This window comes from Corapipo altera, unplaced genomic scaffold, assembly GCF_003945725.1.
Source record: "Corapipo altera isolate COAL_440 unplaced genomic scaffold, ASM394572v1 62, whole genome shotgun sequence".
Taxonomy (NCBI): Eukaryota; Metazoa; Chordata; class Aves; order Passeriformes; family Pipridae; genus Corapipo; species Corapipo altera.
The window spans coordinates 12,162,002-12,177,952 of record NW_020884894.1 but is presented as its reverse complement, the minus strand read 5'-3'; the positions used below and the strand labels follow the sequence as shown (position 1 = coordinate 12,177,952).

The 15,951-nt window shown below is 46.9% G+C and overlaps 1 protein-coding gene across 1 annotated transcript in view; it reads left to right on the top strand.

Annotated features, from left to right (window-relative positions):
• NECAB2 (N-terminal EF-hand calcium binding protein 2) overlaps positions 1–15,951 on the top strand; it is a 65,370-nt gene that overhangs the window by 5,088 nt on the left and 44,331 nt on the right. Inside the window, exon 2 of the mRNA XM_027646938.1 lies at positions 2,683–2,707. Coding sequence (XP_027502739.1) covers positions 2,683–2,707 — 25 coding nt within the window. The remainder of the gene's footprint in view (positions 1–2,682; positions 2,708–15,951) is intronic.

Here is a 15,951-nt window from a genome sequence, read left to right as displayed (position 1 = left end):
GTGGGCTCTGCAGCCCCTGTGCGGGGTGGGCTCTGCAGCCCCTGTGCATGGTGGGCTCTGCAGCTCCTGTCCAGAGTGGGCTCTGCAGCCCCTGTGCTGGGGATGGTGCAGCATCCTCGCCTGCAGCATCCTCGCCTGCATTCCCTTCGGGAGCAGCTGGAGCTGTTGTTTCCCCCAGCTCCCTGGCACCCAGCTGCCCTTGGGGTTTGCCCTCTGGTCCTTAGGGGGGATGTGAGGGCTGTGGTTTCCCTTCCACCAGCAGCTTTCACACCTCTCCTGTGCAGAAAGCACCTCCTTCCCACGGGGTAACCACAAACTCCAGCCCAGAACGGAGCATCTTGGGCTCTGTGTGGGAGGGCACTCTTGTTTGATGAGCTAGAACATAAATCCCGGGGCTTCCCAGCAGCAGCACTTTTGGCAGCACTACCAGGCTATCACAGAGTATATTACATCTTTATCAGCCTCCCAGTGCTCATTCCAGTGTTCATACCTTGATGCAGTGCCTGCCTGTGCTGACAGATGACTTTGTCTTAAATTGCTTTCCCTCCAGGTGTCCCACTTTAAATTTTTATGTGTGCAAATTTTACATGGTCCAATTAAGTTGGAAGAATAAATCCTGCCCATTAGCAATAAAAAAAGCAAGCAGCTTGGTCCTGTAGAATAAACTTTGATAAATAATACAGCCAATGTTATCTTTTATCAACATGTTCATTTGCAATAGTCATACCTTTAAGGACTATCTGGGGGAGTTAAAGCTCTAAAATGTTCACTTAGTGAAGCTGGACATAAATACTTCACTTTCTAAACATTTTTTTTTCATTTCTTAATTTATTTGTTTTTCCTGTTGCTCCAAGCATCCCTTGCAAGGTTAAGAGCTCTGTGGAGCAGAGCACTGCAGGTTGAGCCTTTCTCTCAATTTAAGTTATATTTCACCTGTTGGTTTTGCCTTCCCATTCTCCCTCTCTCAGCTGGGCTTAGTGGGGTGGTGGTCTTAAAATAGTCATCTCTGCTTCTGTGTTAGACTGGCTGCAATGGCTTCATTTCAAAGCAGGGGGAAGAGTAACAGAAGGGGATGTTCTGATGAAACAAACAGCCCAGAAATAATCAGCATCTAAAAAGAAAGGTACCTCATCTGGAGGTGCTCATGGGGAGTGAGGAGTTGGGGTGTCCAAACCATGAAAAGAGGAGTATTGTGTGTGGTGGGCAGGGCATCCTGCACACAGGGGAGGAATGTGTGCTAGAGCCACAGCTTACTGGGGTCCTGCTGGGATAGATTCCATCTTCCCAGAGACAAGCCATGACTGGCTGGCCCTTCAAAACCTCAGTGAAGTCTGTGAGTAAGGAGACATGTAGGATTCTCCCCCCCCCCCCCCAAAACCTTCTAATGGCTCTAAAAAAAATGGTCAGCCCAAAAAATTAAGGAGTTTTGAAGTGGTCACAAGCTGTAATCCTTGTGGGGGTTTTCTGACCCTCTCTTGAAGCTGAGACTCAGTGACTCCCACCACTTGAGTTTGGCCCAAGCAGAGGGGTTCTGCCCCTGCTGAAGCACAGCAGAAAGTCCAGCTTTGACTTTGCTCTGAGCTGCACAGCCTGGGAAGAGCTTTGGACAAAAGAATGATTAATATGTTCCTTAATTAAGCCATATGCAGTGAAATAGCATATTCTGCAATTCAATTTGTCTCTTGGGTTTCTTGTTTTGTGCAGCAGTTTCTCTTCTGATTTTTTTTTTAATGGTTTTGTGACCCAGAAAATAAGAGATTCTATTTTACAGCTGACTCTGATCTGTCTTGCTGGTGCTTTTATTCCCTCCACAGGGAAATTTCTTTGCAAAACCAAAATCTCTGCTCTTGCTCAAATCAATAGGGTCAGGCCTGAAGAGATGATGAGAATATTTTACCTCTTCTGCCCAGTTTGTGAGCATGCTAATTGTTTGGTAATTTATGGCCAAACCTGTGCTAGCAGCCATTTTTGACAGGAACTTGTAAGTTTTCAAGCTTTGCACAATTCTTTTTGCTCTCACCTGCATTGTGTCAGGAGCTATTCCTCAGATGAGATGGTCAGAAAAACAGCAGTTGTTTCTGCTGTCTTTCTCCCAGGCAAGTTCTACAGTACTACACGTTATTGCAATTTTTTTTCTCCTGAAATGGCTATCTGATTCCTCTCTGTGGGCTGCTCCTCCACGCTGTAGTTTTAAGTCTAAATATAATCTCCTTCCCATGCAGGAGACTTGCTTTCAAAAAAAAAAAATGTTGTAAATAATTTTTTTCAGAAGTGCAGAACTGTGAAGCTTGCTTTAAGAGACATTATTGATGCTAGAGAAACTGGCTGGGCTGGCTGTAAGGCTGTTGTAATATTTTTTTTAATGTGTATTTTTCTGGTGTTGGATCCACATTTCAGCTTCCCTTTGTGAGGAGGTGCTGGAACTGCTGGAAGCATTTCCACCAGTTATTCCAAAGGCTCCCATGTTGACACTCTGCCCTGGCAGTGACTGTCCATCCTGTTGGTCTGGGGGAGAAGAGCTGAGTTTTGGGAAGGGTTGCTCAGTGAATTGGCTCTTTGGGGGCTGGAGCTCGTGGGGCTGCCCCGTGTGTGGGGCTGAACGTGGCCCTGGTGCCCAGGGCTTCACCCCCTCCTGTTGGACAGCACAGTAAAAATGTTTCTCTCTTTCTCTTTCAATTCTAGATTTTCAGAAGAGCTGACAAAAATGGTAAGTCTGTACATTCAGTATTTCACGTTTCTTCATTGGGCTATTGCCAGTATTACCATTTTTCCTGACAGTAACATCCAGCTGTTTAAATGTCCTTCAGTTTACTGGATCTGACAGTGATACAGTCAAAGCATCAGAAAAGGTTTTGGTATTTCTTTGGAAAAGATGTTCTTAGAGCAGAAGTGACACTAGTGTGCGAGTCAGCACAGCAGAACCCACCAGACTTGGGGCAATTTCACAAAAAAACCCATAAAAATAAATCACAGGTAAGTGATAAGTGAGGATCCACCACTTGGTAATCTTGGAATAGCTTTGCAAAACAGACCTAATTGTGAATATCAGTAGTTTGGTTCTGAATGACTGGACCCATCAAGGAGCAACATGTGCTGATGTGTGTTCTCAGTCTGTACCTGGGGAAAGCTGAACAGCTGTGCTGAGCCCATCCATGTCCTCACACAGGGAATGACATGCACGTGTCTTCACTTGGAAGGAGAGAGCTGCTCTGCTGTGAGATAACATGCCTAAGGAAAGAAGAGCCAATGAGTGCAATCCCAGGATCTTTCTCCACCCTGAAAATCAGTTTAATTTTAGCTACTAGATCAAATCCCAAGAGCTAGTATCTATTCTTTCCCTGTAGTACAAGAAGAAAATTAAATATGCATCAAAACGGTGTGTGTTTGCAGAGGGCCCCGTGGGAGGGTTGTGCAGAGGAGCACAGGGGACAGTCTGTTTATTCCCTTCCAGATTGAAAAGTGAGATGCAGGGGCTCACAGTGTGTGCTCCCTGCCCAGGGAAGGCAGTGAAGGATGCTGTCAGCTGGCAAATGGGCAGTAAATGCCCTGCTAACGTGGGCTTTTGGTTATGGCGACTGTCACAGTAATGAGACATTGAAATTCGTTCTTGGGAAGGCTGAGCAGTTGTGCCATGCGAGGGGAAGGGGGGGAGAGCACTGCAGTGCTGCTCATAGGAAAACACGAGTTAGTGCTTTTGGCACCCAGCTGGACACACTTCACAGCCTCCTGAGCACTGAATTGTTGTGTAATCAGAGACCCGAAGGTCTGAGGAAATGTGAGCTGCTGCCTCTGAGGGATGCTGCCTGCTTGCTCTGCTGCCTGGTGCCCTGGGAGCTGAGTGCTGGGGCTGCCAGGACCCTTACCTGTCACCTCACACCAGGAGCAGTCTGGTGAGGTTTGGGGACTGCAGCTGGCAGTGCCTTTGCTGTGTGGAGACACTGAGCTGAAACCTGTGCTTAGTTAGTCCCATTCCTGTTTGAAGTTGAAAATCCCTCTCCAAACTTCAGCCAGGGAAACTGTTCCTTGCTGAGTCCATGTTTAGCCTCCTCCTCCAGGACAACCTTTGGGTAGGGCAGTTGAAATCAAAGCCAGTGATTTTTCCCTTCAGTACCAAATGTTACTCTGCTGAACAAAGCTTGAGAGGACACACTTCAACATCCTGGTCTTGACATAGTTATATCCAGGGACTGCTTTTTGAGCTCTGTCAAAGAATACTGCACTTTTGTCTTAGTTTTAATTAAAATTATAACAGCTGTGATGAGGCTGAAGAATCAGAACTCAAAGTACAAAATCTTGTCTTGGCTGTTGTGTGAATATTAAGGGTTTTCTCCTTCATGATGGAAGGAGCTGCTGCCTGCCAGACAGACACCTCTTTCCAACCCAGCCCAGAGGGCAGAGCTGTCATTTTTGTGTTTACCACACCATGAGGTTGTGGGGGCTAAATTTTAGTGCAGCTTTCACTACAGGGACAGCTCTCTTGTTGTATTTGGTAGGTGCCAGTGACAAGCCATGAGTCTGTGTCTTGTGATGTGGGTGATAACTTGGGAAAGGATGAACCTTTGGACCCACTTGTTCTGCTCTTGTGATGGGTCTCTGAGAAGAAAGATGTACCTTTGGAAAGCTGAGGACTTTTTCTGACCAGTTCCCTTACTGCTGATGACACTCACCCCAAACTGGTTTTGCAGCCTTATCCTCTGTTCCTGGTGGTGGCCAAAGAGTCCTGCAGCATTTTAACATGAATAACAGCTAAAGGCCAAACAGGGGGCTTTTGTCAGCAAGAGCAAAGCTGTTATTTTTACCTCTGAGCCTCACCCTGGGAAAAACCTGCCCATTTCCTCCACAGTCTTCTCCCTAGAGGTTCTGCCCTGCAGTGGTTTTCCCTACATTTATCTAGATGCTGCTTTTTTCTTGAGGCAGCCCCTGCCAGCCGTGGTGCCAGCTTCCCCAGCCACTCGTGCTTGCTGAACTCTGGATGACAGACTTTGCACTCTTTGGAATTAGCTCAGTGTGTTCCTCTGCAGCCTCTTTGGGGTCCCAGCCCCCCACAAACCCCCCCCAGCCCCCTGCAGCTCACAGCAGCTGCTGCAGGAGATGGGCAAGAATATTTCCCTTGGTAAAGCCTCCCTGCAGACCAGGGCTCGGAGGTTTCCAGAGCCAGAGGTAGTATCTTTGTATTTAATATCCCTGGGGATCTCTTTTTCACAATTTTCTCTTTGACATCCTGGCCTTTAATGTATTGATTTGCTGAAATTCAGAGTGTTCATGGCTTTGCCTGGTGCAGCTCCAAGGCACAGTGGAAGCACCAGCCTGTGGCTTTCATGGCTCACAGCAGGGGCCGTGCACAGCCCTCTGTGGAGAAATGAAAATCTTGTGCTTCCCATTTTTGTCAGAATCCCAGGAAGGGGCCCTGAGCCCTGCACAGGCTGCTAAAAATGCAAGTGCACAGGTTCCCAAAATATTTTACTCTGTTAACATCCTTCTGTGGTCTCCACACCTGCAGAGGATCCTGTCTGGCAGGGACGTGCCCCTTTTTAATTAACCAGCTGAGCTGGGTCCTTATCCAGGGCTGTGATGGTGACATCCTGGGGACAGAGCTGGCAGCTTTACCCACAACTGGCAACTCTTGCTTTCCTCAGCTGTGCTAAAGCCACTCTTACAGACCCATGTAGGATTTGGGGGGGGATCTGAAAAAACTTCAGCTCTTGCCATCCAGTCTAACTAGAATATTTCCCTTAACTTTTGCCATGCAGAGATCAGAAGATTAAAGGGTCTCCTAAAAGACAAAGGGGGGGATTGTAAGCTTAAGGAATAGTCTCATTTAATGTGCAGATTCCTACAGTCAAGAGGTTATAAATTTGGAAATCTTTTCAGCATCTTGATTTTTTTTTTTTTCCCCAGCCTGGTAAAAATGGCACATGTTATTTTAAAGCAACGTGGCTGGTTCAGACATGGTAACTATGGAGCCTGATCGTTTGAATTCAAGAGCTTCTCCCTCCTCCTCCTTCCTTCCAAAGCTCCTTCACATAAATTGTTAATTCATGTAAAATTGAATGTTCTTGATGCAAGATGCTAAACCACATTATTGCTCCTGCCATGTTCAGGTACTTGTATTTAGTTGATTTGATTCAGTGCCTACATGTGCTGAGAGGATGCTAATGAAGGAACTCTTGTTTGTTAAAAGACATCTTGGTCTCCTGCCCCAGAAAAGTGAGATTCTGACTCTAGTGTGAATTCAGTTCCCAACCTTTTGTCCAGTGATAATATGAAGGAGTTGAATTTACAACTGTCTACACCATAAACTGGGGAAATGATCTGCATAGGACACCTGGAAATGATGAGCACGTTGGAGATATCTGATAATCTGGCAAATGGTCTGAAAAAGGGAGAAGTTCTGGGGTGCAGCCTCCTGACAGTGAATAACTCAGCTCCAGTCATGCTTTGCAGGGACATGGCTGTTAGTCATTCAAAATAAGCTTTTTCTTCTGTGTAGGAGTGTTTTTCCTTTCTCTGCTAATAAATCCACCTACTGTCTTGTAATGCTCCCAGTGCCAGTAAACAATCCTTAATGGTTTAATTGGCATGTGGTGGGAAAACAAAGGCATCTTGTTTCAGGCTGGTGCAGCAGAGCTGTCAATCACCTCAGTTATCTACCCTGGACTTAATCCTCTCATTAGAAAGCTGCTAATCAATTAAATAGCCAGGATTCTCTTTGAAAGATTAAGATGGTTTTCTTTTGACAGAACAGCCCAACTGCTAACGATTCATGTTTTATCTGGAAATCTCCAACTCGCTGCAACTGCCCAACTCCACGCCTGGAGTGTAACTAAATGTGAAGTGTATCTGGATTTAATCTGTGGTTTAGTTCAGATGGGTTTGCCACAGTTGTTAGATCTTGCTCATGGAAATGGCCATCAGCCTGGCCCATCCGGGGGGGTCACTGGGGGTTAGGTGGCTTCATGTGGGCCTCTGCCATGGAAGAGGAGAGATGCAAAAGAAAATATGCCAAAAACTTGGCATATGGTTATGAAATGCCTGCAGAAGATGGCAGGAGGAGCTGCTGGTGCAGTATTTCACCTGATGGTGACCAGTGATGAGTTATTGTGGTTCAACTCAGTATCTTCCCATTGCTGCTGTCCTTGTGATTTCTGTGCCAAGAACTGTTGTGGTTCTCCCTTGAATTTGTCCTCTCTAGAGAAGGTGTGAATGGGAATGAAGCCACTGAGCACACATTTTCTTGAATAGCTTCTGCTGTCATAAAAAATGAAATACAATAAATTGTGAAAATGGATTAAACCAAGTTCATTTATAAGTTTAACACAGAGATCTGGAGTACAAATGCTGAGAGGAGGTTTCAGTTTTCAGTTGATCTGGATGATCAGCTGAATGCCTGCAGAGGACGTGGCAGAGCTAATAAAGGGGAAAAAAGGAAGCATGAATGCAGCAGGAACTGGTGGTTGGAAGGGGCTTCTTGGTTAAGAGCCACGGAGGGCAATGGCACTGTGCCCATTCCTGTCCCAGGAGGGCTTGTCCTTTGAACAGTTGCACACAGATATCTGTTAGTCACTTAAGAGCTCCTTAAAGGAGATTTATGCTGCTCCTCTCTGTAAGACAAGGTCTGCACATCCCAGTGTTACAAACCTCATAGCAAATCACACTACAAACCTTGGGGGCACCTGGAGAGCCTCTGAAAAGCAGGGAACAGGAATGTCTTTGCACATGAGCATCATAACAAAGGGGTTGAGGAGCCGGGTCAGCTGACAGGGGGGTTGTGCCCCTGTGAGCAGGGTGAGCTCTGCTTCTCACACACAGACCAGCACTGCTGCTCTGCCTGGGGGCTCTGTGGCCCCAGTGCCCAGGCCACCACTGTCCCCTCGGGGTGCAGAGCTCACAAGCTTCAAAAGCTGCAAAAAGGCAGAAAAAGAGAACCAAATGAAAAGCTTCAGGCACATCTCTCAGCCCAAGCTTGAAACGTTAAAGAATGGGGGCATGTTGTGTCACCAGAGGAGAAATCAGTCTCATTAATCACCAGGATGCAAAGGAAGAGGCTGAGCCTAGAGGTTTCTTCCATGGGTGGAGTTTCTTGATGAAGGGGTGGTGGTGAGAGAGAAAGGAAAGTCCTGGGCCTTCAGCAGAGGGAGAAGGCTAAATGAGTCCTGGTGTGGTGGGTCTCCCAAAGAACACATGGGTGAAGCCACCAGCAATTTCCAGCCCTTCCCAAGTGCTGTGTGCCTGTCCTCAAGGTCTTGTTGGCAGGGACTATTCTTCTGAGGAATTTGAGGATCTGGGGAATTTGCAAGATGTTTAGTGGTAATAACTCTCAAAGTCTCACCCACCCTTTCCAGACCCCACTTGGAGAAATTATTTTGATCACCTCTGGTGAGCCTGGAACAGGAAGGGGTAGGTGTTTGTGGATGTGCTTAGAGCTCAGATTCACAGCAACTGAACCCACATCATTGTGTAAACGTTTTCTTTTCCCCCTTTAGCTCTGAGAGTGCCCCTTGCTGAGCTTTAGTTATTAATGGAGAAATTAGGATAAAATGGGGTGAAAATGCCTCTTCAGTTCTGGCAGTGTGGGAACACATTCATGGAGAGAGGGATGGAGAAAACTGGCACTGGTGAGCAGATGGTTCCAAGACCCCTTTTTTAGCATGGTAATTGCCCATAAGGTGGTTTTAAGACTTGAAATACTTATCTTCCCACCTTCTCCCTGAACTTGAGGCCCTTTTGGACAATACACTTGCACAGGACTCGAATGGGTGTGAGCAGCTGGGACTTCAGTAACAGGCCATCCAAGGCATCAAGGACAAAAAATTAGGGCATTGTAGCTTTGGGTGCTTTTATTGGATCTTAAAAAGACGCCAAGTTAGGGCTGTGATACCTCCATATATATATCAGAACAAAAAGACCTTGAACACCTAATAAGCCTCTATTTCACACACAGCTCTTCCCTCCACAGTCACAACTCTGTACCTATTGTGGATGGTGCTGTTACTGTGAGCTCTGGGAGCTCTGCAGTCCCTGCTGGAATGGGCCAGCCCTCCTCAAAACCCCTCCTTTCCAGACCTGGGTAATTACCTTCTGTGTGGCTACTGCTCCTCACTCGCTGGGGAAACCTTGAGCTATTCATATCCTGCTGCTGCTTCCAAATTAAATCATTAGTTCTCAGTGAGAATATTTAGAATTCTTGCATAACAAAACCAGTATTAGCAGCCACCCACATGTCAGTGGAAAAATGCAGTGATGAATCAGGTTTTTTAAGTATGGATAAATCTGATAGGTTCTTCCATGACCAGATGACCAGTCTAAATGTATTTATCTTTTTTTTTAATAAATAAAAAAAATTTGCATTTAGATAGTCTAGATTTCATGTGGCAATCAGAAGACACCTTGTAAGACTGCACAAGGACCTTTATTTACAAGAAGAAGGTTTGAATCTGTTTTCAGTAGTTTGGACTCCTGTATCATTCCCAAGCTCTCTCTATTGTGTATTCAGTTACCCTTCCAGGTCCTTGCAAAGTTCACAACACATGGTTTTGAAGAGATGACATTTGTTCAGATTGGGACATACCATTCCCAGAATCATAAACAAACCTATCCACCAGGTGATGGATTCTGAGAGAATGTAGGAACTATGAAAGCTGCAGTGGAGCCGGGAGCTCATGGGGGTGAGATGGAGCTGAGTGTTGGCCCAACCCTACTGTAATGCCATCTTCTGATTGTAGTTCTGTGTGCACAGGACCACACGAGGGAAAAGGAAAGCTCTGGCTATCGTGGCAAGCCAGGGAAGTGATGGGCATTGAGGATTTAACTCCCCGGCCCTTTTTGATCTATCTCATTAATATCTCATCTTGCTGTATCTGGGAAACTTTTCAAGGTAGATACAGCAAATCAATATTCCTCTTGCTAAATTATTCTCTTTTTTTTTTTTCCCTGACAGATATGAAATTTTGAAGTGCTTGGAAAGGACTTTTGCAACTTGGCTTGCTGTAGTACCTTGACAGATTGAACAGCTGACTGCAGGCTTTGGGGACTCAGCTGATGTGTGGCAGTGACCAGGGGACATGACTTGTGTGCAGGGACAGGCTCCTGGGGTGGACATTTGCCCTTTGAGTGTTGTGAGTTGAACTCTGCAAAGTGTGGAGCTCAGTTCTTCGTCAGGCAACGTGCTCCACTCTCACACAGGACAGGCAAAGAGCTCGCTGCTCTCTTGTGCACCAAAAATAAGAGCAGCTCTGCTCAGAGCATTTTGATTAAATCCTTGTGATACCTGGTTTCTCTGCTAGATACTAATGTGAGGGATCCCAGCTGCTGTTCCCTGTTCTGTGTTACCATCCCATGGTAATCCCTTGTTTTTAAGGGGATCAGTGGTGCAGTTTGTGTGCTCCCAGTGAACTACAAATGAGTGACAAGGTGCACTGTGGCCATACACACCCAGGTGGAGGTGACCCGCTTGTGGGAACTCCTAAAATTGCCTTTGCCACCACCACAGGCGTCTTGTGTGACTCTCAGCTTGCATTATTTCTCTTGCTACTGCACCTAAATCTCACTTAGAGCTTCTATTGCTGCTTCTCTCTCTTGGTAGCAGAACTTCCCTGTGTTTGTTTTTCAGTTTAATCTGTGGGAAGTTCCCTCAGGGAAAGTGAAGCAGATCCTGAGTGGAGCAAAATCGCTCCTTTTTCCTTTTTGCTTGCACACTGTCCTCTGCTCTCGTTGCCGTGGGAGCAGGAGCCAGCACTGGGCTCCAGCATTGTTTTTAATTAGGTATCTTCTGCAGATCAGCTGTATTTATTGAAGATATTTTATTATAGCTGTTAAAATTGAATAAGGCAAAAATTAAATCCAGAACAAATACACTGCTGGAAGTTATCCTTATAATTTGCTAGCAATTTTGGCCAGACAATTGTGAGAAAATATGTTCTGGCAGCCTGTGCTCATGCAATTGGCCAGGAACACCTATAGATCACGTATATATTTTTCTTTCTATTTCTCACTCTTTTAAAATACCAGAAAACATATACTGGAGAGAGGGGAATGAGTATCTTACTGATTTGCAGTGGGGAAAGACATGTCTGAAGTTGGAACAGTGAAGCATCTGAACCTGTAACTCCCAACAAGGATAATCTGGGGGACAGGAACAACTGATTTTTTTTTTCCTGGGAGGATGTGCTAGCAGAGAGTGAAAATGGATGTTCATAGACATGAGAAGCAGGAGCCCAAGTGTCTTTGGTTTCGTGGCTGGTTGTCTGCACTGTGGGAAGGTGGTGTGTTCGCTCTGCAAAAAGCCTGCAATGCTTCCAGAAAGTTTTACAGGTGGAAATAATTTAAAATTAGTTTTTGGGTGGGATTCTCTCTTGTGTGACCCTGCTGCAGCCTCAGGGCAGGGGTGAAAGCTGTCTGTGTGTTGGCCAAGTGCCACAGGCAGGTCCCTGTGTGCCAAAGATGCTCTGGCTGTGCTCCCACTGCTGTTCAGCAGAGCATGGAAGGGCTGGGACAGGCTGGGCTTGGGTTCAAGGACCGACTCGGCCTGGACTTGGGGTTTGGGTCCAAGATCAATTCCTGCTGCCAAGTTTCTGCCTTAATTGGCTGCTGGTACTGAGGCCCCCAGTCTGGCACAGCACAGCTGCCAGTGGCTCCAGCCCTCTTGTTGCTTATGGCTTTCTAACAGTCTGTAAAAGGGACCAGTTGTTATCAGTAATGATCAGAGTGTGTGCTTTTGGGTGCTTCTGGTGCTTGGCATGTGAACACAGGGGTTCTTTTCCTTCAAATGCTTGACTCCAGGAGCCTGCAGAGCCTGTCTGTTCTTTAGGCACAGGGGGATTTGGTTGCTTATTGCTCTGCTGTACCACCACCAAAGCACAAGTTTGGGCCTGGTCTGCCAATAAAAATAAGTGCACTGAGGCTTATTTTCCTTTGCAAAGGATTTTCTGCTCATCATGGAGATGTTAGTTTTCCAACTGGCTGGTTTGCTGCCTTTCATACACGCTACACTTTGTTAGGCAGGGCTGTTTTTCCTTCCTCGCCTTTGTGGTACCATCAGTTGCTTCCTTTGTCTCATTACACCTCCCTCCCTATCTTCTAAAAAAGGTTGAATTCATATTGGCAAATAGCTCAAGATTTACCAACATGAGTGTATTCACATTAATAGGCTCCTCACAGTATAACAATAATAATTGGGGCAGCAATCTGCCCCCCTGGCAGCTGCAGAGCTGCCCCGGCACCGCCTGCCTGGGCACCAGCAGCGGCTGCAGAGAGCAGACGTGCAGCACTCATCAACCCCTGTGCCATCCCCAGGGGTGGGATGAGAGGAGAGGGAGGATGCAGGGGCAGGAAGGGACTGTGGATAAATTCGAAGTGTTTCTGCCCGAGTGACAGGCAGGCACAGCTCGCCTGGCCCCGTTTCAAACTGGAGACCAGGAGCAGGGGGTGGGGGATGTGAGGCTGCCCCTGGGCTTTGTGGAGCTCAGGCTTTAACCATGTGCAAACACAGCCACGTGCAGAACTGTCTTGTTATCTTTTGTAGCTGGAGTGATAGTGGTATCAATTAATACGCTTGCTATGTGTCAAACAGTGGGGAAAAATTGTGTGCTATAAATGGAAGTACTTGCATAAGACTGTAAAAACAAGATAAAATATTTATGTCTTTTCAAAGAAAGGAACCAAACTAGTTTCCTCTCCTCTGTATCCTGTGATCTAGTTGTAGGAAAACAGCAGAGTTTAGATCTTGGAAAAGAAATTCCTAAGCTGGAAATGAAAGAAAAAAATGGTTTTCTAGCATTTACCTGGAGGCAGAATTGGATGAAAAGAAGTTATAAAAATGGAACTGTGTGTATTAAGAAATATTAAATCCTCCTATAACAACAGCAGTGTGGGCAAACAAGGTGCTAAATGCTGAAATCCTGAGGAGATGAAGGGGAAAGGAAAATCAAGCAGTGGGAGACGTTCTTGCAAAGCATAGTCTGCAAAAGTGGCTGGAGCAAAATACAGGCACTTAAAACTTTTCAAACCCAATTGTTGCTTTCTAAATGAGGAGCCTGACATTTTAAAGGTCAGCAGCCTGGGAGAGGGTGACTGCTGTTCAGCAAATGCAGTCACACTGTGCTCACCCTGGCCGTGTCCTTCTCATCAGGCTCTGGGGCTGCAGCACTGCCTGGGAACACTCTGCAGATGTTTCCTGAGAAGACAGATTTACAATACCCAACTGAGGGAGGATGCCTGATATTTTTCCCACTTCTTCTCCCTCTAGGAGTGCTAATAAGGAGGAAGTGGGCAAAGGCAGACCCATGGGAGGTTGAGGGCAGATTTGGGTAGAGGATGGAAGCAGGTGTGTGTTGGCAGGGGGACCTTTCTGCAGGGCAGGGCAGCAGGGACACAGCTCCTGGCTGGCAGCTGGGTCCGTGGGTGATGAGTCACAGGGGGCACCTCAGCATGTCCCTGCTCCAACCTGGCAGGGAGAGCCCTCTCCAGTCACAGCCTCCTGTGGCTGCCCAGAGCAGAACCCAGCTGAGGGTTGGGTGCAGCCCGAGGAAAGATCAGCTGGGCAAACAGATCCACGGCTTTTTCCACATCATGAGCCTTAAACTCTGGGTCACTGGAGCCACTTGCTGCCTTCCCATGGGCTTTTCCTGAGAGCTCCACACTGACCTGAGCAAATGTGTTCATACAGAAGCAGCTGAATAACCAAGGCAGAGTAAAAGAAAGTGGTTTTCATATATTCATAAATCAGCACAGAACAGGACTGGGCCACTGCAGTACAGCAAGAGTAGGGTTTTTTCCTTTCACCTCCTGTCTTCTCTCATTTTGGCATTCAAGTTAGAAGCCTGCAGTATGTATTTCTGTCCTCTGGTACTTGGATGTCAGGACTGCTAAACCTTTGAATTGTCAACATGCTGAGCATTTTGATCCTTTTATAAAACAAGAAGGAGGATTAACTGTTTCCCACAGCACTGCTATTGCAGCATCAGTGCAGATTCACAGAGGCTGATCTTGCAGCAGGAACCAAGTTGTTCTGTAGCACAGAGGTCCTGTGGGATTTAGGCAGGTAGGAAACCACCGAGCTGATCATCTGTGAGCTCCCTTCTCTCTGTAGAACATGTCAGTGCCCTCCGTGAGAGAGACAGATGGGCTTTGGAATCAGCACCTCTTGAATTAGGATGGAAATAGCAGGAAACAGCAAATGTCGTGTTGTCTCCCACGCCAGATGTCACCTGAGCCCTTGTTCAGAGGTTTGCTCTGAGTGCTTGGCACCCTGGCATGGCCTGACCAGCACCATGACCCTCACCAGCTCCACTGTGTTTGCTGGGACTGTTTTGTTTCCTGTATCCTAGATTCTTCTTCTCTCTCTTTTTGTGTGTAAATAAGACACAAATATTTCAGGCTCACATGTGTACAAAGAGGCAAACAGGTCCATAAGGAGAGGGGTGGCTCAGAAATCCTGCTAAATTCACCACACCTCTGTGCATTGGGCTGGTCTAGAAATGCAGCCTGTGCTGACAGTTTGGGAAGGCAGGTGTGTTCAGTGGGTTTCCTGCAGAGAGCTGGGCTCCTCCAAGGCTGCAGCAATGTTCGTCTGCTCTCTGAAAAGCTTTTGCATGACAAGTTTGGCAGTGACTTGTGAGCTTTTAGCACTGGGAGACAGAAACATCTCTGCAAACTGCTCCTTTGATGAAGCTCTCAGATGAGGCTGCTCCTGCACCAGGATGCTGCTTCCTTCAACTGGATCCACTCTCTGCTAATAAATCACCTCCTCCACACGAGGAGGGTTTGATGGAACATCACAGGAGATATCATTGAGGGCTAAACCTAACATTCTCTATTCCATTAGCTAAAGCTTGTAATGTTCAGTGTTTCAAAAGAGTACAGGCTTCCCTCAGGCGTTTCCATGGCCAAGCCAGGCAACCTGCAGTGAGTTCTCCACGAGCAGAGTGGCTCTTGATTTTTCTTTCTTGGTTCCTGAGTTATCTTTACTCCTGTTTTTAAGTCCTGAGCAGAACATAGTAGGGCTGTGCTCCCCATCTCAGGGCTCCCCAGCTTTGGGAAAAAAGTGTTAGCAATTTGGTTTTCTAATAAGTATCTTGTGTAGCTTTTCCTGGGGTGGCACCTCTGTGAAATCCAGATGCTGTTGGGTTTTGGTGGAAGATTTTTTTGATGGTGTTTCTTTTTTTTTTTTTTAACTATAAAAGAATTCCAATGATTTTGCTGTCAGAGCCTAGTGGAGTAGAAGAAAGCTCAAATGAGTGTGGTTTGTGCTGTAAACTGTTAAGCATCACCCTTAGTGCTGGGGGCCCTCAGTAAGTTTGGTTCTGCCAAAAGCAGATGGGTCATGTGTGTCAAACAGGTTTTGTATCTTGATTTTCATGGCCCACATTCCCCTTTTTCCTCCTTCAGCACAATGCATTGGTTACCCAGCTGCTTTCTCATGCCAGCCTCCCCCTCTGCTCTCCAGCCATCACCTCTGGGCTTTGTGAGACCATAAAGAGAAGAGAAGGGATGAGAGCAGCAGTTCCTGTGCAGGGGCTGCCCAAAGGGCTGCCCTGGAGGGTTTGAACACACCCACACATCACTGGGTGTCCCTGTGGGGGCACCCCTGGAGTCCAGGCTGAACCCGGGGGTGGCTCAGGGTTCCACAGAAGGGTCTGGAAGCCTCTCCCTGCAGTGCCCCCTGTGCCTCTCCTGGGGCTCTGGCTCATCCCCAGCTCCTGGTTGTGCTGGGAAGGGCTGGGTGCTGCTGCGGGTCCCACAACTGCAGCAGATGCTGCTGAGATGGGGTGGAGGAATTGTGGATTCAGCAAATGTTAAGTAGCACAGGGCATTAAAAATTCACAAAGGCTTCTCTGAACCACAGGCTGCCAAAGAAGCATTCTGAGCATTCTGATGAGCTGCAGCAGGACTGCTGAGGGAGCAGGGAGACCCTTCCCCAGGGCTGTGTTAGGAAACAGTCCCATGCACTGGTCA